Here is a 26,989-nt window from a genome sequence, read left to right as displayed (position 1 = left end):
TCCTTCTTCTATGTGTTTATATAGACCTCATAGTCTGCATCCTCCACTGGTGAGTTCTATCCTCTTCAGACTTGGAACTACCATGCTTCCTCTGTTGGTCAGGTTCAGAGGCTCAGTCTATCATCATCAAGGTAGGAGCACAGCAGCGTCTAGGCAGGCATGGTGCAGGCAGAGCCCTATGATGCCTCCCTAGGTTTCATCTTTTCTAAGTGAGGGCAGAGGCTACCCCAATAGTGTTCTGAGGCTGTGTTTAGTGTTAAGTAAGCTGTGACACAAAGACTCCTGGGGTATCTCACAAACCCTTTCCTCATGCCCAAGTTGCAGCCCAAATCCCAAAGGCACTGCCATTTTGTCTTCTTCAGTTCTTTGACAAAAGACTGTAAATGTGCTGTCTCTGCAAGTCTCCTTGTGTCTAGATTCTTTTCAGACTATATGTAATTAGAAATTGAAAAGTGTATTCTAAACCTAACCAAGATCTTCAAAGTTAGCTTAAAAGAAACATTTATCGGTCAAAATCTTACTAAGTATTGCCATGTATTTTATCCCAGGAAGCTACAATGAGTCATCAAAGAATCTACTTCAGGAGACTCTGAGGTCAGTCTCTGTGGCAGGAGGATCCTGGAATGTTTTCCTATGCTTTTTTTCCCCTTAAGCTATCATTCTGAGTTGCACAGCCCAAAGCACTGTTTTTGTTTTCTCTGTGTCCTTGCTACTATGGTAGACAGAACAATCACAGAAAATAACAAAAGGGTCTAATAGGTACTTCCCTGGTGTTTCCATCTCCTATCTAATGAACACTGAGATTTTCTGCTTCTCACACTTGCTTTCTCTAGCTTTGCTCTGGTTAGTGGCACAGAATAGGGAGGAACCTACTCTCTGTGACTTCCTGGCTTCATTTTGATGTTTATCAATTTCAACTCCTTTCCCAGGGGCACAAATGAACAGAAAGCACTGTGGTTGCACACTTTAATCCCAGAATTTGGGAGGCCAGTTCCAGGACAGCCAAGGCTACACTGTGAAACCCTGTTTCAAAACAAAACAAAACAAAACAAAAAGAACAAAACAAAACAAATGAACAGAAAGCTCTGCTAAGTGGAAGTGACTTATACATCCAATTCTTAAATGCACAGGGGCTTTAGAGACTATACCCCTCCCCCCTTTACAAGCCTTAGGGTGAGGAAGTACAGGCACCTGTGGAAATATAAGCCTGTTGTCCTACAAGTCAATCTAAATGAAGTAAACCCAGCCAGGGCATGGTGTACACCCATGTTGCTTTGATGAGATTTAATGACTGAACTTGCTGCTTACGATAGGATGTCATTTCACCTCAGTTATGTGGAAGTTCAGTCCACTGGTTCCCATGAGTGGCTCCTTGTTCTTGATGTTGCTGGAGTCATTTAGTTATGCACAAGAGAAACTAAGGCAGTGGCTGGATGTGGTGGTGTACTTTAGTCTCAAGCACTTTGGAAGCAGAGGTGAGAGGGTTACAGCTTTGAGATGAGCTTGGAGTTTCAAAACAGCTCCAGAAGCTTTTCCATAGACCAATAATTTTGATGTGATCATGAAGCAAACACTATATATAATACATAAAGTTATTACATTTAAGATAGGGATGTGTCTCATGTTTATGAGTTAGTCTCAAGTGATTCCTGTCTCAAACTCCCAAGTGCTGGGACTGTAGGTATACCACACTATCTGTTTTCTCTTTTTCAGTGTTACGATTATCTGGCCTGGCAAGTGAGTGTGCCTACAAGCTGTGCTTGTAAGAGACAAGCTACTTTACAGACCCGGAGGCACCAACATCCTCAGACAGTACAAAGTGGATGGCTGGAATGTTAAATAGATGGAGTAAACCCAGCACTTAGCAAACAGCAGGCAACTAAGATGCAGGTGACTACTGACCCCAGCGTGCAAACACACATCTCAGCAGTAAGGTATAAACGTTCTTGCCCCTTTAAGGAAAACATTTAAGCTTACCTGCTTTTCCTGATATCAATACACACTATCACCTGGACTGCAGTTTTTGTCATATAATTCTACCCTTCACTTTATGCCTATGTACATGCATGGAGACAGACAGACACACAGGCAGGCACTAATCAGTACATGTAAAAACAACTACAACAACAACAACAACAACAAAATCGCCTAGCTGATTGTTTTTATGGATGCATTCAGGACTTAAGAGATGCTGAATCTGATTCCTCCATTCAGGTAGACACAAAGTTGAGTTCTAGGGACCAGATCAGTTCACATCCTTGGGTAGCAGTGACATTTCAGTATTTGAATCCCTTCTGGTTGTTATCTGTCCAAATGATAAATTGGTAAGACGCCACTACTTGGCCAGTGGGTCTTTATGTGTGTTGCTTTAAAAGGAAAGCTCTTCTGGAAATCCCACAGTACTTCTAAGCTTTCTAGTTTCTACTTCTCAAATTTTAGATGGCAATTCTGTCCACAGAACACATCCTTAATATGAAGGGGAACCGCAAGCATTCTCATTTTTGATGGGACTGAGGTCACACTGCTCGTCCATGGTAAAGGAAACGGAAGAGTTAAGTGTTCTTCCCAAACAGGATACTACTAGAACCCCACAGGGTAGGAAACACAATCTGCAATTAAGATTTGGACGACTTGAAAGTGCTCCTTAACTCAGGGAAAGGACAAACTGTGAGACTTACAGGTAAAGTTCATATTGGCCTCCTAGGGGCCTCACCATGTTAGCTACAGCTGTGGAGAAACCACTGCCAATCACCAAGTTGCACACACTTAGGAACCTAAGGTTGTCCTATATCACACAGGACCTCTATTAGTCCATACCCATGCCCAGACACCTCAACAAATCTATTCAATGCAGAATCCGTAAACAGCTCACACCCCATTTATTATTTAAAAATATTTTGTTACAAAAGGAAAAAAATACAATGCAGTATAAAAGATTGACATCGTCATCAAGTTTATTACACAATTCTCAACCTATCAGAAAGACAAACAAATCACCGACAACAGGGGTGGGGCCTTGACCTTTTGAGGACTGGGATGCTTTTCTCCTTTTGCTATGAGGAATAAAACTAAAAATTATGTCACTGAGTAAAAATAAAAGTGGGGAGAAAATAATTCTCTGGGTAAACAGCTTTTCTGATATTTTATATGTTGTTTTTCCTTAACTGTCACTTTCCTTTTTTTTTTTTTTTTCATTTTTTTCTTTTTTAAAAAGACACCCGAGTTGCTTTCAAGAATAAGCATATCACTTAACCCTTAGAAAATTAGGCAGGATGCCATGTTGATGGAATAGGGATTGGTTTAGGGGACAGGAAAATAAGCTACAACTTGTAGCCTCTGTCCAAAGGGAATGTGCCTCTCCAACCTTGGGGGCACTCCCTCAGTGACTGAAGGGGTCTGTCAGAAGTGTGCCGAGAAGAGAGAAAGCATCCAATTCAGTCTCCCCTCTGAATCTGAAGAGTCTCCAATGACTCCATGCCTCACACACCAAGTCCCATCTCACATGTTGTGTCTCTCTTCACATTAGATCTCACAGGCCCTGCTGAAGGAACATTACCCTATGGTACTCCAGGACTGTGGCTACCTCCATCAGGAGCAACCTATCACAGTCTGGATGCTGAAAAAAGCAATTCCATTTGCTTGTGCAGAAAATGGCCACTAGTGTGCTGGTCCTTACAACTCTGAGCTCCAATTCTCTGCTCCTTCTTAAAGGCTGGAAGCACCTCCAGGCAAAGTGACGGGGGAAGTATCAGAGCAAAGGAATAAAAACAAAAACAAAAACACCAAAAAAGAAACCCCCAAAAACCAGTCTTGACTTTACCTGCCTATTAGTGCTGAGTTATTCCACAGTTAAGTCAAAGTATGTACCTTGGAAATGCAAGCCTATGCTCACATTAACCTGCAAAAGAGCCCATGTGAGTAGGCTACATACTGCTCAAATTGCTCTCTTCTCCACACTTCTGGTACTTTATTAACTAGGGGTCCTAGTTACTGAGGTCCCATGACATCCCTAAGTCCCAAAGGCAGTACCTTCCTCTAAAACAAGGAAGAAGCCTTCTTGGGGAAGGATTCCATGTTAAATGGAAAGCCTTGGGGAAAGGAAATACCTAAGAGCTGGTTATTGCAACAAACAGACAAGCCTAAAGCAGCAAATGGTGGTATCTGGCTGGCCTAGGCTTCCGGCAGATAGCCGAAGCTTCCTGGGTTCTGTTTCAGAGGGGCAAGTCCACTGAGGAGTCAGATAGTAAGGAGTCAAAAGGATTCAGCCCTCTAGGAGGCCATGGAAATAAACCATCAACACGTGAGGAGAAAACTGAGAACACGTTTCTTGTCACAAGGTAGTTTCTGTTCTCATGGTCCCTCCTCAACTGGCTAGGAAAGTACAGGAGTTGAACAAAGTGGTATGTTAGCAGGGTTTGGACCCTTTTGGCCCCATCAAATCTAGTACTGAGGGCAGAACCCTGGGCATTTTTGGCACACCCAGTCACTTTCCTAAGACCCCACATAGAGGATCCATTTTCTCTGGGAAGGAAATTTTCTCATAGTAACCTCACCACTGACTGCTTCTGGGCAATCAGAAACTCAGGTTTCCTTGGACAAAGCACCATTCTCTATGGAGACTATGGGCTGGACATGTTGCTGTCTTCCTGTATGCCCTCGTTCACTACCCCAGCAAGTCTTTAGGTTCTTCCCCCATGGCAAACAGAAGGTGTGGGATTGGGAGGGCTGCCAAGCCATCTTCAATCCTGCAGGGCAGAGGGTTTTGCCTGGAGGAAGTTAGGGGTTTGGAAGAAGGGGAAGGGGTGGAGCGGCCTCCGTCCTTTAGTCCTGATCAAGGTGAGGAGATGCAAGTCCATTAAAAACAATTTGCTTCCACCCAGACTCCTGCAATAAAAGCACCAGAAGAGAATACCAGTTAGAGGCCACTCTCTCATCAGGGAGGGCTTATATGAGATAAACTGGCAATTTTTGAAATCACAATCTCAGTCAGAATGCTAAGCAAGCTTAGCAAAGTAGAATAATGTGGACTGGTTGGCACAAAGTAATGTGAGGGAGTGGCTGCACAAAGCACAGTGAAGACATTAAAAAAAATCTAAATTGCTGGTATATCACTTTATGGTTAAGAGGAAAAAACAGACAATGGAATAAGGTTTCTGACAGTTTGAGAATAATATAGCTGGGAGAGGTCAGAAACATTTCAAGAAATGATGCTTTAAGGAAATAGGTTCAGAAAATTTATTCTGAGCAAGTCATAGCTTACCTTATAGGTGAGAAAAAGAAAGAAAGGGAGGAAGGAAGGAAAAGAAAGCAAGAAATGGGAGGGATAATAGCAAGAAAACAAGTTGTATATTTAACCAAATTCACCAACCCCTAGTACTCAAGAGGCCCTAGCAAGAAGCATGCACTCCCACTGCAAACTCCTCAATCTGTTTTGTTTTCAAGCAGCCATGGTTAAAATAGACTACAAAACTATACTCCACCCCACACCTCTCCCACCACACACATGCTCCAACCAAAACCCCACAAATCAAACCAGATTCCAAAAACAGTGTACTTATGCATGTGCACATAGACGCACAGCACAAGAGCCAATCCAGGCTATACCGAATAAAATACAAATGATTTTAAGACTTTCCCATATAACAGTTGTGGGTAAGGACTCAAAAATACAAAAACACTAAACTAGAATGACTTGGCCAAGAACAAAAGCAGATCACAAAAGAAGGAAAACAGTAGAAGTCACCATCGAAAACATCTGATAGCTGCTAGGCCTTTTGCCACAGTGCTAATCTTAAGGTCCCTAGCAATCTGAAACATGTAGATGGCAGTATGGTCACTTGATATAAAACAGAACCAAAGGTCAACAGGAAAGAGGAAAATTCAATTCAGGTGTAGCCTACTAAACAGAACCTGGAATTGCAGACACACACAAATGCTTAGCCTTTATAAAAATACCTTTGTAAAGCAGCTTCATAAGCCTGGTGGTGGTGGAGCAAGCCTTTAATCCCAGCACCTGGGAGGCAGGGGCAGGCAGATCTTTGGGAGTTCAAGGCCAGCTCACTCTACAGAGCAAGTTCCAGGACAGGACTGTTACACATAGAAACCCTGTCTTAAGAAAGAAGGGGGTGATCAAGGACCACATCAAACCAGATACATTCTAACAGAAGAAAAAGTGGGGAACAGCTCAAACACATGGGCGCTGGGGAAAATTTCCTGAACAAAACACCAATGGCTTATGCTCTAAGAGCAAATGGGACCTCAAAACTGCAAAGCTTCTGTAAAGCAAAGGACACTGTCACTAGGACAAAATGGCAACCAACAGATTGGGAAAAACCTTTATCAATCCTATATTTGATAGAAGGCCAATATCGAATATATACAAAGAACTCAAGAAGTTATTCTCCAAGAATCAAATAACCCTATTAAAAAATGGGGTACAGAGCTAAACAAAGAATTCTCAGCCGAGGAATGTTGAATGGCTGAGAAGTACCTAAAGAAATGTTCAAAATCCTTAGTCATCAGGGAAATGAAAATCAAAACAACCCTGAGATACCACTTCCCTGGCTAAGATCAAAAACTCAGGTGACAACAGATGCTGGCAAGGATGTGGAGAAAGATGACTTCATAAAATTCATAGGCAAATGGATTGAACTAGAAAATACCATCCTGAGTGAGGTAGCCCAACCACAAAAAGACACACATAGTATGCACTCACTGATGAGTGGATATTAACCCAAAAGCTCAAATTATCCAAGATATAATCCACAGACTACATGAAGCTCAAGAAGAAGGACAACCAAAATGCAGATGCTTCACTCTTTCTTAAAAGGGGGAACAAAAATATTCATAGGAGGGGATATGGAGACAAAGTTTGAAGTAGAGAATGAAGGAATGGCTATTCAGAGCGTGCCCCACCTGGGGATACAGCCCATTTATATATAGCCAACAAAACTAGATAATATCTATGAAGCCAAGAAGTGCATGCTGACAGGAGCCTGATATAGCTGTCTCCTGAGAGGCTCAGCCAGAGCATGACAAATACAGAGGCAAATGCTAGCAGCAAACTATTGAACTGAGAATGGGGTCCCCATTGGAGGAATCAGAGAAAGGATCGAAGGAGCTGAAAGGGTTTGCAACCCCATAAGAACAATATCAACCAACCAGAGCTCCCAGGGACCAAACCACTACCCAAAGACCTATGGCTCCAGCTGCATATGTAGCAGAGATGGCCTTGTTGGGCACCAAAGGGAGGAGATGCCCTTGGTCCTGCCAAGGCTGGAACCCCACCCCCCCAGTACAGGGGAATGTCTGGGGGTGGGAGGAATGGGGGGTGGTTGGGGAGGAGGAACACCCTTATAGAAGGGAAGGGAGATGGGATAGGGAGCTTAAGGCTGGGAAACCAGGAAAGGGAGTAACATTTGAAATGTAAATAAAAAATATCCAACTAAAAAGAAAGGGAGGGAGAGGGGGAGGGAGGGAGAAAGAGAGAGAGAGAAAGAGAGAAAGAGGGCAGGGGGAGAAAGAGCCACCCAACAACTCCCACACATATGCTATGCAGAAGAGCTCTGCATGCTGCCTCCTGAGCTGGCACTGTTCTCAGCTGCTACTCAGAATCAGAAAGAGCTTTACTTTGCTGGCTTCTCTAAACATATGTGTAAGTATTTGTCTCAGTTTCTAGAAAGAAAAACTGAAGCCCTTAGTGTCACCTTTGTTTTCTAATATTCAGACTTAAGCTTGTTTTAAATCATGATCCCACTACCTTGGTTTTCCGAGTGTTGGGAATACTGGTATGTACCATCACAATTGGCTGAATCTTTAATCTCAATCAAACTTGAACAGAAAATTCAGTTTTCAATGGATCAGGAGAATATGGATGAAGGGAGAATGATTCTATTTCAAGTAAGAAATACCCTAAAATAATGGGAGAATTACAGACAGTTGAACATACCTATCACCTAGGTACACCCTCAAACTTCAAAGCATACACATGCATATCTTGAAGAAATGGCAGTTGTAAAGTGTCCTTACAGAATGAGATGCACAGGATAACTGGTACATCAAGGGAACTGGTGTTGGCTGGCAGTAGTGTCTGAATGCATACAGAAGTCAAAGATCCATCACTTCAGTTGGCTCATCAGCCTCAAACCCCAGAGCTGGGGCCCTCTCCTGAGAAATAGAAGAGGATGCTGCTGTTCCATTGAGGCCTCTGCACAAAACATACCTTTCCTCATCAGGGACACATTCACACAGCACAGAAATACAACTGTTTTTAAGTAAAGATGTTGTAAATGCTGTTCAAATAGCTTGGAGGATTAAGTTCTTTACCGAGATCTGTATATCATTTCACCAACATGAAACCTTCCAAGCTACAACTTAGCAAATGAAGATAGAATTCAGACTACCAAGAAAATTTAAGATGATTATTTTCTTCTTTAAAGCGGGAAATCTCTTTAAAGTGTCTGATTCACTTGTACATATATGTTAGGGGAGACCAGGAAAGAAATGATGTAGAAAACTTACCCAAGAGTGAGTTTTCCTTATTTCACCATAGGCCTGTACCAGCCAAATAGATGTTTTCTGTAACTACCAATAGAGGACTTTCAGATGGATCATGAATCTTGCTCGTAATTTCACTACCAAAAGGACAAAGCCACCAGGAATGGCAATAGGCAGTCATCTATGCTAGTAGAGTACACTGAATAAGGCCCTAGAGACTACAACTGCTGCTTTATATAGACCATGTAACAGCTCCCCTTCTAGATGTTTTGTTTTCTTCTTCTTCCTCTTCTTCTTCTTCAAGATAGGGTTATTCAGTGCAATTGGTTATCCTGGAACTTGTTCTGTAGACCAGAGTAGCCCCCAACTCTAAGATCTGCCTGCTTCTGCCTGAGTGTGGGGATTAAGTGTCTATAAGTCCTGGCTCTCCCAGGTCACTCTTATCCTAACCAATTCCAAAAACCAAATACTACATCATGTCAGGTAATTTTTTTTGGAGGGGGCGGAGAGGGGGAGACAAGGTCCTGCTATGTAGTTCCTTGAACTTGTAATTCTTGTCTAAGCCTCCTGAGTACTAGCATTACAAGTCTGATCATAACACCCAGTACTGGCTGTTTTGGATTTTAAGTAATGCTAATGCTTCAACTGTGCTAGCTCAAAAGAGAAGTGATGGTGCTACTTAATGAAGGGATAGACCAAGACACCCATGCTCACCTTGCCCATCCCCAGCAAGAAAGAAGGCCAAAGCCACTTGCAGATTCCATCCTCATTAGCCTACATTTGTACAAGCTATACATGTTAATGTGGACACCTTTCAAAACTCAATCTATTATAAAAATCTAGAGAGACAAATACAGAACCCATTCAGAGCTTAACTGCTGGTTCTATGTGGGTTATCCTACATTTGAGAATTCTGTGAGAGGAGATAAGAAGAGAAAGCCTGTTTGTTTTTTAAAGAAGGAGAGAAATAAGGGGTGGGATGGTCTGGGAGGAGACAAAGGAGGGGAAACCATGATCAGAATATACTATGTGAAAAATATTAAAAATATTAAGGAGAAAAAAGAAACATGAAGCTTAAAAGAAAAAAAAGGAAGAGAAAGGTGTAGATTAAAAGCATCAGCAATTTTTATCATTCCATTTACTTTGTGTAGAAGATGACAAAAACACTCTCAGCTATTAAGTCTAAGTGCCAGGCTGCTTTTAATACCGCTTCTTGAGAGGCAGTGGCAGGAGGATTTTTCTGAGTTCCAGGTCAGCCTGGTATACATAATGAGCCCAGGACAGCCAGGACCACATAAAGAGACCCCATCTCAAAAAAACCCAAAGAAGTTAAGGCAGATAACGCTAACTACAATGCAAAGGGCAATCACAAAGGAATGCTTTTTTGTCTATGAGGAGGCTGTCCCTATGCAGAGTTTTACAGACTTAAGGTTTGAGTTTACCAAGACCTATGAAAATGCACAAGAGGTGAGGGTTTTCCCCATCCAGCCATCATTTATAGTTAAGAACTACAGAGCCAAGGCTGGAGAGATGGGTTAGTATTTTAAAACACTGGCTGCTCTTCCTGAGGACCTGGGTTCAATTCCCAGTACCCACATGACAGCTCACAACTGTCCGTGAGGCTGATACCCTCACACAGATACACATGCAGACAAAATACCAATGTACATAAAATAAAAGGAAAAACAACTACAGAGCCTGTTCCAGTGTTCAGAACAATCAATCAGACAGACAACAGACCAGGTAGAGCCTCCTAGCCTATCCGGTCTATTTTATACACCTCCACAGAAGCAGAACCGACACCCATTCTTTCTCACACCATAAACAATCCTTGCTAGCAGCTTTCAGTTGGGATTGCAAAATGGTGGGATAAACTCAAGAGCTACAGGTTAATCCTTCAAGAAGATGGAGACCTTTCTGTGAATGAAAATACAGAAAAGCAGAGCTGAGAGACAGAAAGCCCAAGTCCTGCTGAGGTGGTCCTCAAGCCAGAAGAACTGACCTACCTTTTCAATCATCCAAAGCAATTCCTCAAAACTCCCACTTTTAACAAAACTTACTAAAAACAAAAATATCACAAGGTCTGTAAAGTTGTTAAATATTTTTTGGAATGGTTTTCTACTCTAAAGCTTTTAATGGATATCAATCTTGAAGTCACTGATATTTTATCATAAAAAATAAGGTAATAATCTTTTCTGCCTTGATCAGTTTTCCCTTTTAGTTGAAAAGCTGGGATTTAATTGTAATAATACATGATATTATTATTGATGATGACAGTTACAAAGGCTTTCATTTATTAAGAACTTGGAGGGTAGAATATTTCTATTACAAATCTTTTTGTTTTGAGACAGGGTCTTACTCTGTAGTCCAGGCTACCCTTCAACTCATGGCAATCTTCCTGCATTGGTTTCCCAAATGCTGGATTACAGGCATGAGCCACCACACCCAGTTCACATACAATCCACTGGCCAGGAACAGGGCTTCTTTCCCACCTTTCTCAGTGGTGCCGGTCCCGTTCTCTATCCCGGTGTCTCTCATGCTCCCGGTTCCTTTCTTGGAAATAATCATCATGTCGGTCTTCATTATGAAGCAAGTCTCGGTGCCTTCTGCTACTCTCTCGGGACCGGCTGGGTGACCTCTCCCTTGACCGATGTCTTTTCCTGTCAGAAACATCCTTCAGCCTCAACCCTGATGGCCTATGCCACATTCTTTCCACATGAGGTTTTGTCTGCTGGAGGATCTTAGATTCTTGAAGCTTAATCTTTTTTTGGGGGGGAGGGGGGAATGACTGACAAATTTGTCAAGACCTTATTAATGTACTGAACAGAGTATTTAGAATTTTCCAAGTATTATGATTTCACATTTACAACAGGTCTGTAGACAAGAACTAGGACCTTTCCCCTTAAGTTCTCAGAAAGTTGTTAAGTAACTTCTCCTTAAAGATGTGAATGTAAAGGGCTGAAGAGATGGGTCAGCAGTTAAGAGCAGAGACTGCTCTTTGAGAGGTCCTGAGTTTAATTCCCAACAACCACAAGGTGGCTCACAACCATTTGTAATGGGATCTGATACCCTCTTCTGGTGTGCCTGAAGATAGAGACAGTGTATTCATATACATAAAATAAATAAATAATTCTAAAAAAAAAAAAAAAAAAAAAAAAGGAAAAAAAAAGATGTGAATATGAGGTTTTAATCCAAACCCTTTTCAGATACCCTGGATTTCCTCCTTTTCCCAACCAAGCTTCAGGAGAGTGTTGCTCAAGTTCAATCAACCCCAAAGCAATCAACTCACCTAGAAGAGCTTCCACTGGCACCCACACTGTAAGACTTGGCCTCTATGCCATGAAGACAGTCCTTAAGTGAAGAGATGAGGACCCGACAACGCTCATCATTGGCGACTCGGGACTGTTTGATAACTGCAATGGCTGTGAGTAGTGTCTCAATGGCGTCACTGTAATCCCCTGATAGGATGGAGGGAAAGGCCAAGGATGAGCAGAGGCAGTAACCAAACTGGACCAAAAGGAGAATGCAGGACATGAATTGTCAATGACTAGCTGTTTAAAAGAGCTATAGTAAAATAGACAAAGGAGACAAAGCAGGCATAAAACTGAGTAACAGCTATAGTTACTGAAATCTGACATATACTAATGAACCTATAATTAGTGCATACTTGTCCAAGGCCTACTTTATAATACTGATTAAAATAAACTGTCCTAGAGCTGGAAAGATAACTCAGCTGTTAAGATCACTTGTTGCTCTTGCAGAGGACCTGGGTTTGATTCCCAGCATTTACATGACTCACAACCACTCATAACTCTAGTTTCAGGGGGCCATTTGGTTCCCAAGAATGTATGTGGTATATATACATATACACATGTAAAATGCACATAAGTCGAAAAAATAAACTATCCCTCCATTTAAGCCAGCAATTTTAAAAATTTTCTGTTCACAGAACTATGTATGTTTAACCATGTTTTAATAATATTATTTATTGTTTTATCTTTGCTAGGGCCTTTGCTAGGCTACATAAATTAAGGAACAATGGCTCCATAGATTACTAGCTGTTAAAACTCATGAGATAAATCTGTAAGCAAATAAGTCATCATTAAAAGTGTTTAGTGCAATGCTAGATACACAGTAGGCCTCAACAAATAACAGAAGTTAAGCTATACTAATAAGATAGGTGTTCAAAACATAGAAAGCAAAAAAGATAAATATTACTTTTTTTTGCTGTGTGGTAGTGGGTGTTGAACTTGGAGCTTTGAGTACAGTAGGCAACTGAACTATCACCAAGCTACACATAGCTAGCCTTGCTCTAAGGAACAACCAAAATTATGCATATGTTGTGATATGTGTACTCATCCCTGAAAACTGGAGGAATACCCACTATTCAGAAGGTAGTCTTGGTAGTCCTCACAGAAAATTTTCAGTTTTTTTTCTTAAACACAGTATTTTTTTTTCAAGACAGGTTCTTACTGCATAACTCAGAGACCCACCTGCTTCTGCCTCCTAAGTGCTGGGATTAAAGGTGTTTGACACTATGTCTGAATCTACTCATTATTTAAAATTTATAATCAGACAGATATTTATTTTTGTTAAATCATACACCTCTATTATATATATACACATATATTATATATTATATGTAATATACATATATAATATACATATTCTATTATGTGTATATGAAATTTACAGCTTTCAATGGCAGGGTAACACACTGAGCAATTTGCTGTTGGACAGTTTCATCATTGTTGAAATACCACAAAGTGTACTTACATAAAATCAGGTTTCACCAGATGATATACGCAACACACACAAACACACCATATATATGAGACCATTGTGGTGCACAAACTATCCTCTCTCTCTCTCTCTCTCTCTCTCTCTCTCACACACACACACACACACACACACACACACACACACACGTACATTTAAATGTGCACTTGACTCAACAAATCCACACAGAGGTCCGCTGAAAATGATAACTGGGTGGCTTTGTTTATGCAAAGTAGCAAGAATAGAATGGATAGAAAGTATGCAGGAATTGCGGCACTGTGAAGGACCAGGAACAACAACTCTATACTGGCAAGGAAGTTCTGTTTTAGAGGCACAGAGAATAAGTATTATAGTTTCTATGCCTGGAATAAGAAAAAGAGGGGGAGATAAAAGATTTACTTATCTGCCATTCAGGGTGATGAGACTGACATTGAAAAAGGAAAAAAGATGATTTTCTCTAAACTCCTCTGTATATTGTATAACAATGATCATGCACTATTTTTTAATTTAAGAGGTAAAGTTATGTTTTTCTGGTGAGGGAAGAACTGACAAGAACACATCATTTTTTTTTAAACTACTCTGCAGAATCAAATTGAAACCAAAGTTCAGAAATTATGAAAAACAGGTTAACAGTCAATTTGAACTTCCTTCTTTGAGTATTAACAGTCTATATTACATTTAGATCCATATGGTAAACCCCCAGGAAAAAGTGAGAATGACCTGAACTCCAAACCTTTCTATTCTAGTATGCCAAGCCATTGCTCTACCTACTGAGTTACAACCATAAACTTTGCACTCTTCATCCTCTTCTTTTATGTCCAGGGCTTTCAGAATCCTAGGGGCTGACTCTGCATGCACTGCTGAGGGGAGGGCATGTTAGCTGAAAGGGTAATATGCCTTAGGATGACAACAGACTTTCCTTTAGAGGACAGCCTATCCACAGGTCACCAGCTCTGCTCAGACTTCTTTAGTTGAGGTACCACTTCTAAAACCCCAGTGCTTGCCGCACATCTTCTGACCTCTAACAGTGCTCCAACTTAACTTCTAAAGTTTTCCAGATGGAAATGACAAAGGGGAAAAATTTAAGGCAAAAGCAGTAAAGTAAGAGTTAATCACCTGCACTAGCTCCAGACACTGCTTTGGAAATGGCACTGCTGGAAATTGCTCTGTTTCGCTTCATTATCTCTTCAAATTCAGCTTCACTCACTGTAGACGGTAGAGGGCCTGAATCTCGGCTGCAGAGAGACAATTACACAGTTGACTGCCCACAACCTTTCTTATTTTCATCACATTCTACAGTACTATTACTCAATTCTTCTCTAGGTATGTCTTAAATGTTCATTCTCTACTTTAAGGACAGGATTTATAGCATGTGTTCCTAATTTTGGTTTAACTCAACAGTAGTAATCATTGCAGCATTTGCAGCAGCCATTTATGGCACAGAGTTTAAACAAGCTGCTTAAAGGGAGCTAAGAAAGAGATGTTTTGGGTCAAGTAGATAAGCTGAAAACAGAAAACACTCAATTAAAAAAAAAAAAAAAAGAGAGCTGTGGGAAGTAACTTGGCTCATAAAGTGCTTGCCATGTAAGCATGAGGTCCTGAGTTCAATGTCCAGAATCTACATAAAAATATCACACATGGTGGAGCGTGCTTATAACCCAGTGTTGGGAAAGTGGAAGACAAGTGGATCCCTGGGGCCCACTGGCTAGCCAGTTTAATCTACTTGGGTCTGCTCCAGGCCAATGAAAGACTGTCTCAAGCAAGGTGGACAGCATGGTTTTTTTTTTTTTTTTTCTTTTTTTTCGGAGCTGGGGACCGAACCCAGGGCCTTGCGGTTGCTAGGCAAGAGCTCTACCACTGAGCCAAATCCCCAACCGACAGCATGTTTGAGAATGACACTAAAAGTCCTTTGGCTACCATATGCAAGTGCACACAAGCACACATGTAGCTGTATACACATGTGTACTTGCACATACAGGCATGTAAAACAAACCTCTGGTAGATACTAATCTATACCCCAGGACTCGACATCACAGTGAGAATACAGAGGAAAACCACCAGCATTCAGTGCTCATTCATGGAAAACAAATGTCTAAAACACTGTTTTTTTTGTTTGTTTCTTTAAAAAAAAAAAAAAAAGTTACTATTCTGCCGTGTATATATGTCTATGTGAGGGTGCCAAGTCCCCTGAAAATAGGAGTTAAAAGACAGTTGCGAGTTAACTGAGTGCTGGAAACTGAACCCCTGTCCTCTGGAAGAACAGTCAGTGCTCTTAACCACTGAGCCACCTCTCTAGCCCCTTTGTTTTGTTTGAGACAAGGTTTCTCTGTAGCTCTGGCTGTCCTGGAACTCACTCTGTAGACCAAGCTATCCTCAAACTCAAGAGATTCACCCACTCTGCCTCTTGAGTACTGGAACTAAAAACACAAACCATCATCACTGTCTGACAAAACACTGTCTACTATTGCTTGGTGTAATAGTATATGACAGAAATTTAATACCAACATTCAGGAAGCAGAGGCAGGTGAACTGCTGAGTTTGAGGGCGGCAGTCTATATAAGTGAGGCCTTGTCTCAAAAACAAACAAACAAACAAACAAACAAACAACACTATATACTCTACTATCCTGGCTCAAAGCTGCAGGGAAATATAGTTTTTACCTGCCATGGTGGTTATAGGGTGTAGAGGCCTTCATGTAAGTATCTGGTGGAGGCCCCACTGTAGCATTTGGTGGGGGGAAGAAGGCTGGATTGAGGTGAAGGGCTGGTGGGATGGCCCCAGGGGGAGGTACAGCCAGATGAGGAGGTAATCGAGGAGGGGGGGGCATGAGATGCTGGTAGTGGATACCAGGAGGAGGAGGAGGGACACCAAAGCTTGAGGAGAGAGGTGGTGGGGGTGGAATTGGGGGTGGGGGCAGACCCATTAGGGGAAGGGCTGAAGGAGGACGGTTAAAGTAGGGCAACACGCTGGGGGGCTTATCCACACGAGCAGATGAGGGTACAAGATTCTCAGAGGGGGTTGCCCGTCCATCAGCAGAATCACTAGAATCTCGGGAGTGGGCCCGTGGAGGTATTCCTGCAAAGCAAAACAGAGCTTATATTACTGCCCAGGCAGGCTTTGGCTATAGCGATAGGACCAGCTCATCTCTCAGCAAGTCTGGTACCACATAAAAGAATACAAGTAAAGCAGGTAAGAGAAAAGAAACAAATCATTTGGTGCCTTTCCATTGGCCTCAGCAGAAAGATCAGAAGTATTCTGGTTAGGACAACTTCAAAAAGCAACAGAACTCTTAATTTAAGAGAAACCTTGTTTCCTATTTTCAAATAAATACACATGCTCCAACAACCCTTAAGGAAAGGATGTTTAAGCATGCTCAGTGATGTTCTGCTGGATTTTACATGCCTTGAATCCTGTGTTCCCAAGAGTTCAGAGACCCAAGACCACTACAAGTTATATTTTATTGTGCTGAACTCTAGAAACATTCTCTTTGTCATGGAGCTCTAGTCAGGGAACTAAAGAAAGAACAGGAAGAGCAGGAGACAGAGCCATCCTCTACCTACATTTTATTCAAAGAGTTAACTCAGCCTAGTTAAAGTAGACCCCAAGAGAACATGACATGGCCTTGGGAGAGATTTGCAGACAAAAAGATGCTTAGCAAACATGGAGGAGCTTCTTAAACTAGAACTCACATTTAGGGCCAATGCTCAAGGCAAGCTTATGCTGGGATCAACTACCTGACAAACTATCTTGACTGCTTCACTATCAGATATTGCCAGCCTGACTCGGGCCCTGTTCTTCATGTTTCAAACATAAGACTGCCTGTTTCCTTTCTCAAGCTGTTATACACCAAACAGGTTTTAAAAGCAAGTGCAATCCTCTCTAACAGTTAACAATTTTCAATATTGCAATGTTCCAATATTGATATGTATATTTGAATACAAGTCCTCGGAGAAGCAGCCATCTTTAAGCAAATGATTACATCAGCTTTATTCTTTTCAGCAAAGAAAAGTAACATTCACAAGGAAAAAGCTGAGAAAAGGTAGGAATATTACTCTCAGTATAGCTGCAAAGAGATGTATCTTGGGGAAACCAGGAGTGCTGAAGCAGAAGGGATGAGAAAATGTTGAGTTGTCAAGGAAGCTAAGTATGTGCCTTTTAACCGAGGGCAATTATAGAGCATACCTCATCCACCTAGGCTGTCAACACAAAGGACAGTTGTGTTCATTAAAAAGACTATTTCCACAGGAAGGACATACCCCATCAACAGACGGAACTACTGTCTTAGAGCTATGTACAAAGTAGTGACAGCAGGAATGTGATGAAATGCTTCTGCTACTACCTATTCCCTAGTAGTGAAAGAAAAGGAGGCTGATTGTTTCAGGCAGGTCCTTGCAGGGTTTCTCTATCTTGTGAAGTCAGGATAAGCCAAGATTGATCCTCAGGTTTAGAAATCTGATTTTAGTAGTTTACCAGGGTATAATCAGACCCTAGGAGATTGAATTATGCCATCCAAACTGATAAACCAAAATAGTAACTTAGTAGTTGATAATGGTAAGTATTTACTGCCAAGCAAACTGGAATGCCTGTCAGCTGGTCAGTGCACCCTCTTCTCAGGAGAGCCTTAGTAGGAGACCAAGGTAGTAAGAGATTGATGAACAGTCAGATTAAAGGGAATCAGATGAACTTAAGGGAACAAGATAACAGAGTGCTGAATGTTAAAAGAAAAACTAATGTGATATACTTGCCAAGCCACCTAAGTATTCAAAAACTGTAAGTATTCCCCTTTCTCTAGGACAATAATGGAGAAACAATGCTTAACTTTTACTACCTAATACTTTTTACGGTTGATTTTTAGAGTACACCAAATATATACTCATGAAAGGATCATGAAAAGTAGCCACCTTTGCATATCTTTTTTTTTTTCCGTTTTTCTTTTTTTCGGAGCTGGGGGCCTAACTCAGGGCCTTGCGCTTACTAGGCAAGCGCTCTACCACTGAGCTAAATCCCCAACCCACCTTTGCATATCTTAATTACACTTTGGGGTGTCCATTTATGGAAGAACAGAATTGACCAGTGACAGGAACTTCAATCATTTTTTAGTTCAGATGGGAAAAAGGTCCCAAGAAGTGAACTGAATTGTTCAAAAGGCCAAAAGGAAAAGAATCACAGGCAGAACCCATTGATAACCTGAACCTGACTCCCAGCGCTGTCCTCTTTACACAAATCTCATTCTTAGGCCCACCCACTAATCGTGCTACCCAATCATAACTAACAGCAAGTACCCTTGCCCCAAATCCTCCACATCACAGCAACAAGCCCACAACCTCCCCCCATCGTACAGATGGTCTCCACGTACCCCCTCTTGGGACTCGGACGCACTCACGTTTCCGAGCCTGAGCCTCAAATTGTGATAAGTTCTGCCGAGTGGCTGGCCTCACATCTACTTTTTCTCCATTAAGAACTTTTCCTGGTAAGAGTTCCAGCAATTTGTGGACAGAATTTTCAGAGGCTACCACCACCTCAGCATACCTTAAGAAACAAAGTGAAAGAGGAATAAAATATTTAGTAGACACAGGACAAAGGAAAAGGCATCTTGTTAAATTATTTAAACACCCCTCCACACCCACAACCCCACTCCCTATCAGCAACAAGAAGGTGCCACCCTATAGATTTCCTGTTTTTTTCTTACTTTTTGGAATTTAAAATTAACATTCTTTCCCTTCACCAGATGGATGTTCAATTTCATTCCAGCTAGGTCCCAAATCTTTGGCAGTTTGTCAAAACCAAGGTAGTAAGCTAGGCCAGGGTGGAAGGGGGTTAGAATCCAAATTCAAACATATAATAGATCTGTCACCCTAATAGTTACAAACTCAAGGGGGCTCCCCAGCTCTAGATCTCACCCTTTAGACTGGCCATTTGCACGGTTCTCTGCAAATTTCAACTCCACCACATCATAGACTCCTATAGAGCGAATAACCTGGATCAGCTGCTGGTCTGTGGTCCACTGAGGTCGGCAAGATGGAAAAGGGAAAAATGTCAAGAGCTACATGCCTGCTACCCACCCACCCAGATGTTCCAAGTCCTGTTCCCAAATCTAGGACTCCAGCCACAACCATGACCACCCACAGGAAACCCCAAAGCCCAGCAATATTTCAATCACTGCAGGCTTTTCTTATTGTCCCAAACTCTAAACCCATCTAATCCCACAACCCCTATGTTTGGGAATTAAAACTAAAATATATTTTAATTTTGACTGACATGTGGGCTGGTTGATCATCATTTCAAACAGATTGCTAGCAACTTTACAGATCTGACAGGCTAGAGTTGACCATGCCAGGAATATTCCCATTAGTATATACATTTCCTGATTTGGCATCCCCCACCACCAGCCCCAAAACATGTCACACCGTAACTTTTACAGAATGGTCAGCACATATCCCAAATACACTACAGCTATCAAGGTCTTTGATTCCCATCACCCACCATTATCACAGGACCATCTAATGACCACCAAGAGTTCAAGGTGTTCACTCTGATATCTCGTCCCATAGATGACCCTGCTAGACATAAAGCCCCAGGGTCAGGGGCAGTAGTAAGATGGCAGAAAAGGCAACTACCCACTTAATCAATGCTTTCTTCGGCACCAGTACGTCCTCAGGATAGTTCTCTTTCAGAGATCAATCCAACCTGATCCCAGGAAAAAGAAATCCAACCCCATCAGAGCACAAAACAGTGCAACAGTGGTTTCTGAAAATGCCATCACCACCCAGTGCTCTCCCTCCAGCCCACCCTTAAGATTTTTGGTTATCCTTGCTCACCCAGGAGAAACTGCCTACATAGACAGCTGCTCGCCGACTCCGCAGGCCACTGTATGTGTACAGAATTGCAGGGGTCTTGTTGTTTGGTTTGGGAGCTGGCTCCTGGCGGACAGGAGGGGGTGGTTCTGTGCTACTGCTTCTGTCATCCGAGGGCTGTGAGGCCGCCGTCAGCACATCATCATATAGGTCAATCTGATCTGTGTTGTTGAACTCCGAGTCCTAAAAGATGAGGGATAGATAATGGAGCCTTCAGACTTTTCAGTTTGTTTCTTCTGCTTCATTCTAGCTGATTTAGAACCTACAGTCAAATGTTTTGTAGAGCAATGTAATGCACAAGATCTCCTTGTCCCACTCTAGGACAAAGGGTATGTAAGACTTCGGATTTGAAACTCTTAGAATTACTTATGAGATTTCCAAGATTTTATTTGTAATGGGCAAGTTTGAGTTTAGTCTCCTGTGAGGATGAAAGAAATAGTAAATAAGCAAGCAAACCAATATGAATGAGATACATCTAAAGAGATACATGAGATCAGTGACGTCAGATCAAAGACCACATCTTAGATATATTAGTAAAAATGTATTTTTAATATCAAGCTATATATTATTGCATTTAATAAGAGTACATTTATCTAGAAATATAAAGCAGAGGAAAGAAAGCAAAAGTGAGTAGGCAACAAAATGAAACAAACAAATCAAAAACTGGGAGTTATCCTTTGGTTTATACAAATGACCTGGGGAAACTTCCAAGCTCACAGAATACAACTTCAGCTTTCTAACAGATATCTAAGAAATATAAAGAGAAAGGAGTAGAGGACTGAGGATATGGCTCAGTGCTTGTCATCCCAGCATATGGGAGGTAGAGGAAGATCAGCAGCTGACAGCTCGCAGAGTTTGAGACCAGCATGGGTTGTACCTGACCATCTTATAGAAAAACCAAAAAGCCAGTGAGGTGACCTGAGTTCAATTATCAGAACTCACATGGTTAAAAAAAAAGTTTTGTCCTCTGACCTCAACACACATACCATATATAAAACAAATGGAAAAATAAAAATAAACCACCGGGGTTGGGGATTTAGCTCAGTGGTAGAGCGCTTACCTAGCAAGCGCAAGGCTCTGGGTTCGGTCCCCAGCTCCGAAAAAAAGAAAAAAAAAAAAAAAAAAAAAAAACAACAACAACAACAAAAAAAACCCACCAAAATCCTGAGCAAATACCCTACCTCCCAAGAGACTTGACGACTCTATCTTGTTCAATACTCTAATCCTCAGAAGCCATTCTTAGCTCTCCATATCTGTCAGTTTCTCAGACCTAACCAGCTGAAAACATCCTTTATAATTTTCTTTAAGATGGGAGCAGGAGAGATAGCTCAGTGGTTAAAAACACTGGCTACAGGCTGGGGATTTAGCTCAGTGGTAGAGCGATTACCTAGGAAGCGCAAGGCCCTGGGTTCGGTCCCCAGCTCCGAAAAAAAGAACCAAAAAAAAAAAAAAACCAAACCACTGGCTACTCTTCCAGAGGACCTAGGTTTGATTCCAGGCACTACTGTCAGCTTACAAATAATTATAACTCCAGTCTCAGGTGATCTGATGCCCACCTCTGGCTTCTGAAGGCAATACACACACAATGCATAGACATACATACAAGCAAAACACCCAGAACACATAAAATTAAAAATACAAGGGTCAGGGATAGAGATTTTGCCTAGCAAAAGGCAAGCCCTAGATTTTGCTGTTAGCAAAGCCAAAATAAGCATTGTCATTATCCAGAGATTTTTTTTTTAAAGTTTGTGAAAGGAATGCACAAAGATTTTGCATGCAAATACCTCGTCCAAAGGGTATTGCCTAGCATATGAATATGCTAGGCAAGGTCTCTCTTTACCACTGTACTAGAGCCTTTTTTCTTTTTAAATAAAATTTGAGATAGGGTTTGGCTAAGTTATCAAGACTTGCCTTGAACTGGTGATAATTTTTGCTTTACAGCTGGGGTACAGGACTATACCTTCAGGCTCACTAACATTTTTTTAAAAATAGACTTGAAGATTTTGTCACAGAGAAAGATTCTGAGACCAATCCCCTAAGGATATTAAGGATAACTAGACTTTATACCTCCCACCAAGGCTTTTAAAGAGGAAAAAAATTTCAAATGAAACTTAAAGGCAATAAGGAAATAACAATATTTTATATACTCAAAGTTGGCAAACTAAGATTCCTTTTATGCAGTATCTGTGATTCAAAAATGTATCTGAGAGTTATAAGGCAAAAGTCATCACTGAGAACTGGCTAGTTAAAATAAATAAATAAATAAATAAATAAATAAATAAATAAATAAATAAATAAAAGGGTCAGTGAACCAGTATGAAGACTTCAACTTAGGGAGCAAACACATCAGTAGGAACCTTTTTACACTGTTAGCTTAAAGGCAATCAGTGGGCTCTTTGTAGATTACCACTCAAAAAGAAAATCCAATGAATTTGAATGTTCAAAGTTTCAATGGTCCATCCAAGCCATGGAACCTAAAAAACTAGCAGTAGCTGGACATGGTGGCATAATACCAGTACTTAGGAGGCAAAGGCAGGCAGATCTCTTGAGTTCGAGGCCAGCCTACTTTACAGTGAGTTCCAAGATAACCAGGGCTACAGAAAGGAACCTTGTCTTACCTGACGGGACTATAGAAAAAGATAAAGAACAACAAACAAAAGACCCAAACCCCACCTATCCCACAAAAGAAGCAAAAATCAAATACACACCCATATTTTATAGGTGGCAATGCTAAAATTTTTGTTAAGTTTAAAATGAAAATATGTATTCAATATTGAATAAATAGTTCAGTAAGAATTTTGTTGTCAAGGATACACACAGAAAACTACGTTATATCATGAAACTTCCTAGTAGGAATTTGATTTTGCCCTCCAATAGGTTCAATGTCCCTACCTCATAGCTCCTTCTCAGTATATGACCCAAGGAAGTAACTAACTTGGATATAGTTTTCTCAGTAAAACCATCGTGACTGTTGGTTACCTTTTCTTTGATTTGTAAAAGGCCACATCAATTTTAGGCCTCATACTCACATCTTCACAGCTCTCAATACCTTCTCCTCCATCACAGTTGCCCATTATTCTGCACTGTTACTGTCTGTTGTTGTGTGTTTTCTGACAGTTTGACATTGTAGCCAAGCTGGCCTCTAACTTGTAGCAGTCCTGCCCAGTCTCCAGGGCACTGGGATTATGGGGATGTATCACCATACCCAGCTAACATCACTTTTACTTTTAACCACCACAAATGGCACCTATTTTCCAGCACAGGGATTCACTCTCTCCCAACACCTCACCACCTCTGGCAGTATTAATCCTACAGGAGTAGTTCAAATCCTCCCTGACAGGAATATTCATAAAGCCCATCTTAGCATGAGAAGGAACAAACAGAAAATTCAGGTGAGTAGCAGTTCTCACTCACCCTTTTAGTTTGCCCTTGTCTAACTGAACAGTATGAATCCCATGGCTCCCAATATAACAGCAATAAAATAACTATGCAAAAGGTTTTTGCAGCACATGCTGCCAGGGTTCAGAAGCAAATACCACAGGGTTCCACATAGTAAATGTACTAATTTTCCTTGGGGACAAAAGTACTCTTGAGGGAGTTATATGCTTGCTCAGAACAAACCAGTAACTGTCCTTTAAGGCATTCAAAAACTCAATTCATACAGGTTAACTTCTATCTAAGCCAATGTTTAACAACTCTACTCAGACTTTTAAACAATTTAGCAGCTTCCAGATTACACTAAAACCAGCTTTGTCAAAAATTAACTTATGAGGATAGGGTACCCCTTTTTCAACTTTTAGAATGTAAAATATTCAATCTGTATTTGCTTCATTTTTTTCCCATATTAACATTGCCTGCTTGGTATAAATGTCTACACATTAATTTTGGCTTTAGATTAGAAAATCCTTTTATAAAAAAGTTAATTAATGAACAAATTACTGAGGGTAATAATGTGTATCTTGACAAAGCAGTGACCACTGGACAAGAACGTCTTGTCTATGACCCCTAATTTATAAACCATTTATTACTTTTTCTTTATATCAAATATGGCCAATGTGTCAACGACTGTCTATTCTCCAAAGTGAATTAGTTGCAGTACCAGTCAACAACATATATTTAGAATTGGGGGTATCTTTCAGTAATACAGAACTAAGAGAGTCTTGTTAAAGAAGAAGCCATAAATTTCAAATGATAAAAGACTGACTCACACAAACACATAAAACCCAGAAAAGCCAGACTAGAGAGAGGGCTCAATAGTTAAGAACACTTTCTGTTGGTCCAGAGGACTTGAGTCTGGTTACTAGAATCCACATCAGGTAGTTCACAACTACTTGTAACACCAGCTCCAGGGAACCCCATACTACTAGGCTCCTTGGGTACCTGCAAACCACTCACATCCACAAAATTTAAAATAAAATAATGGGACATATGAGCTTCTTTTGTTGCCTACCAAAGTCAGGCTATAATCTAGGCAGTCTAGACCATTCTTTCCAGGTCCTTATGTGTACCCTTTGGAATACACCAGAACCAGCTAGCTTAAGAATAACAGTACTAAAAAGAACCCAGGTAAGAAAAAAGTTTTAATGGTATGCACTAATAAGTGGATATTAGCCCAAAAGCTCAGAATACCCAAGATACAATCCACAGACCACATGGAGCTCAAGAAGAAGTACCACCAAAGTGTGGATGTTTCAGTCCTTAGAAGGGGGAACAAAAATATTCATAGGAGTGGATATGGAGACAAAGTTTGGAGCAGAGACTGAAGGAATGGCCATTCAGAGCCTGCCCCACCTGGGGATCCAGTCCATATACATACAGCCACCAACCCAGACAATATTGCTGATGCCAAGAAGTGCATGCTGACAGGAGCCTGATATAGCTGTCTCCTGAGAAGCTCTGCCAGAACATGACAAATACAGAGGAGGATCCTCATAGCCAACCACTGAACTGAGATATGGAGGAATTAGAGGAAGGATTGAAGGAGCTTGCACCCCATAAGAACATTAACAACCAATCAGAATTCCCAGGGACTAAATCACTACCCAAAGAGTCCACATTCCCAGTGTAGGGGAATGTCAGGGAGGCGGGAAGGGGTGGGTGGGTGAGGGAACACCCTCACAGAAGAAGGGAGAAGGGGGATGGGATAGGTGGTTTATGGACAGGAAACTGGGAAAGGGGATAACATTTGAAATGTAAATTTAAAAAATCCAACAAAAAATATAACTAAAATTTAAAAAAGATAAAAGTTTTAAATAGAAACTTTTCGTTGAGCTTTGACCTCAAGATCAAAGAACTCAACCTCATAGATTACTTTTTAAGGTGACATTTAAAATGTAAAAACACAAATTCAAACTAGGATGACCAAATCTTTGACTTGCCTTTAAACTAGTTTTATCCAATGGTTTTTACCTTCCTTCCCATCCATACCAAAATGCCCACAGAATTCTCAGTCAAGCGATTTAAAAAGATTGAAAACACCTGGAGTGGAGCTAGAACTCCCATCTTTAACGCAGTTGATATACCGTCTTTCAAAGTTATCTCTCGTACTGTCTATACCATTGGGAGGGGACAAGAAGGGGGAGGGACTAACATGCTGGAGCCGCAAGCTGAAAGAACTGCAAAGTAACAAGTATCAAAATTATCCCCGCAATACTGCAACAAATGTAATTTTCATTTTTAATTATGGTTACTCATCCAACTTTGGAATGACTTGGGGAAACAATTCCACAGGCTGATTCACCATTCTATTACACTTGGGTTTTTATTTGCTCTTAAAGCAAACCCTTTAAAATTGAAGCCTGGAGGTTCAAATTAACATAAAGAGGAATGGTCAGTCGTCTTCAAAGTCTCCGCTAGGGGGAAACGCTTCGATACTAAAAGGAATTATTTTGTGGTGAGAGAGAAACCACTGTCAGTAGATTTGACCGAAGAAAACCCAAAACTGCTGCTAATTCCTCTCACCTGATTGAACTCTTCATCAGCGTATATATCAATCAAATCCACTCCTTCTGACATGGCTCCGGAAACACGCTCTCGAGCCCGGAGAACGGACAAAGTAAGAAAGATGCCACTACGGTATTCAGAAAAGGGTAAAAAATTTTAAGACACAAGGGTCCCAGGCTGGGAGGAGGGCAAGGGTCAACAACCTCTAGTCTCCCGAGAGGCAGCATCCCGGCAGCCCCGAGCCTGGCCCCACCCGCTCCGCCCCGCCCCCAGCCTCGCGCCGCCCCCTGCTCTCCCAGGCCGCTCGGGCTCGCGGGGCTCGCTGCCCATCACCCGCGGGCCCGACCGGAGATGCGCCGAGTCGGCGCCCGTAGCTGCCTATGGCGCCACTGCCAAGTCCAGGCAGGCCTCGACTCTTGAGAGGGCCCTCGGGCCGCGCTGTGAAGAACCACTGCGACCAACGCCGCAAGCTCAGCCCGTCGCACCTGCTAGACCCAGGGGGCGTCCCAAGCCGGAGCCCCCTGCGGGCCCGGAAGCTCCCGCCGCCTCCACTCCAACCCGGCCCGGTCCTCGCTCTCGGCTAGGCCTGCCCTGCTCCCTCCCACAGCTCCAGGATCTCAGCCCCTCCCTCAGAGGCCCGCGCTTCCCTCCACCCGCCGTCTTCCGCCGCCGCCACCCCAACCGACCCCCTCCCCTCCGCGGCGCCAGCCCCGGCCCTCCTTCCGGCCCCGCCGGCCCCGCCGGCCCCCGGCCGCGCGCCCCCGTTACCGGGAATATGGCGGCGGCCGCGGAGAGTCCCGACTAGGCCCGAAGCGCGCGAACCGCTCTCCGCCCCAGGTCCCGCCCCCCCTACCGGCGGCGTCACACGCACCACTACTTCCGCCATACGCTGGGACGCGCCTTCCGGCTTGGGGTCC

General features: G+C 42.0%; 1 protein-coding gene and 1 long non-coding RNA gene across 45 annotated transcripts; one reads left to right on the top strand and one right to left on the bottom strand.

The window, feature by feature from the left end:
- The first annotated feature begins 484 nt into the window (after positions 1–484).
- LOC147997053 (uncharacterized) lies at positions 485–3,609 on the top strand. The gene is made up of 2 exons (XR_015652932.1): positions 485–594; positions 1,714–3,609. It is a non-coding gene; the product is annotated as an uncharacterized LOC147997053 (long non-coding RNA).
- Cpsf7 (cleavage and polyadenylation specific factor 7) lies at positions 2,857–26,902 on the bottom strand. Of its 44 annotated transcripts, none has more exons than XR_015633900.1 (12): positions 26,841–26,902; positions 26,091–26,199; positions 20,094–20,312; positions 19,897–19,962; positions 19,176–19,279; positions 18,632–18,804; positions 15,936–16,350; positions 14,392–14,510; positions 11,786–11,954; positions 10,989–11,156; positions 8,029–8,166; positions 2,857–4,884 (listed from the first exon to the last, which is right to left on the bottom strand). XR_015633900.1 is itself a non-coding variant. In XM_087577889.1 (11 exons), exons 7-10 carry the CDS (start codon positions 16,196–16,198, stop codon positions 10,994–10,996), a joined length of 714 nt encoding a protein of 237 aa, XP_087434015.1. In that variant the 5' UTR covers positions 16,199–16,350; positions 18,632–18,804; positions 19,176–19,279; positions 19,897–19,962; positions 20,094–20,312; positions 26,091–26,199; positions 26,841–26,902; the 3' UTR covers positions 2,857–4,884; positions 10,989–10,993.
- Positions 26,903–26,989: the final 87 nt, after the last annotated feature.

The sequence above is a fragment of the Rattus norvegicus genome, chromosome 1 (genome assembly GCF_021556685.1).
Source record: "Rattus norvegicus strain SHRSP/BbbUtx chromosome 1, alternate assembly SHRSP_T2T, whole genome shotgun sequence".
NCBI lineage: Eukaryota > Metazoa > Chordata > Mammalia > Rodentia > Muridae > Rattus > Rattus norvegicus.
Note: the sequence above shows the minus strand (reverse complement) of the source record. Positions and strands in the feature narration are given on the sequence as shown.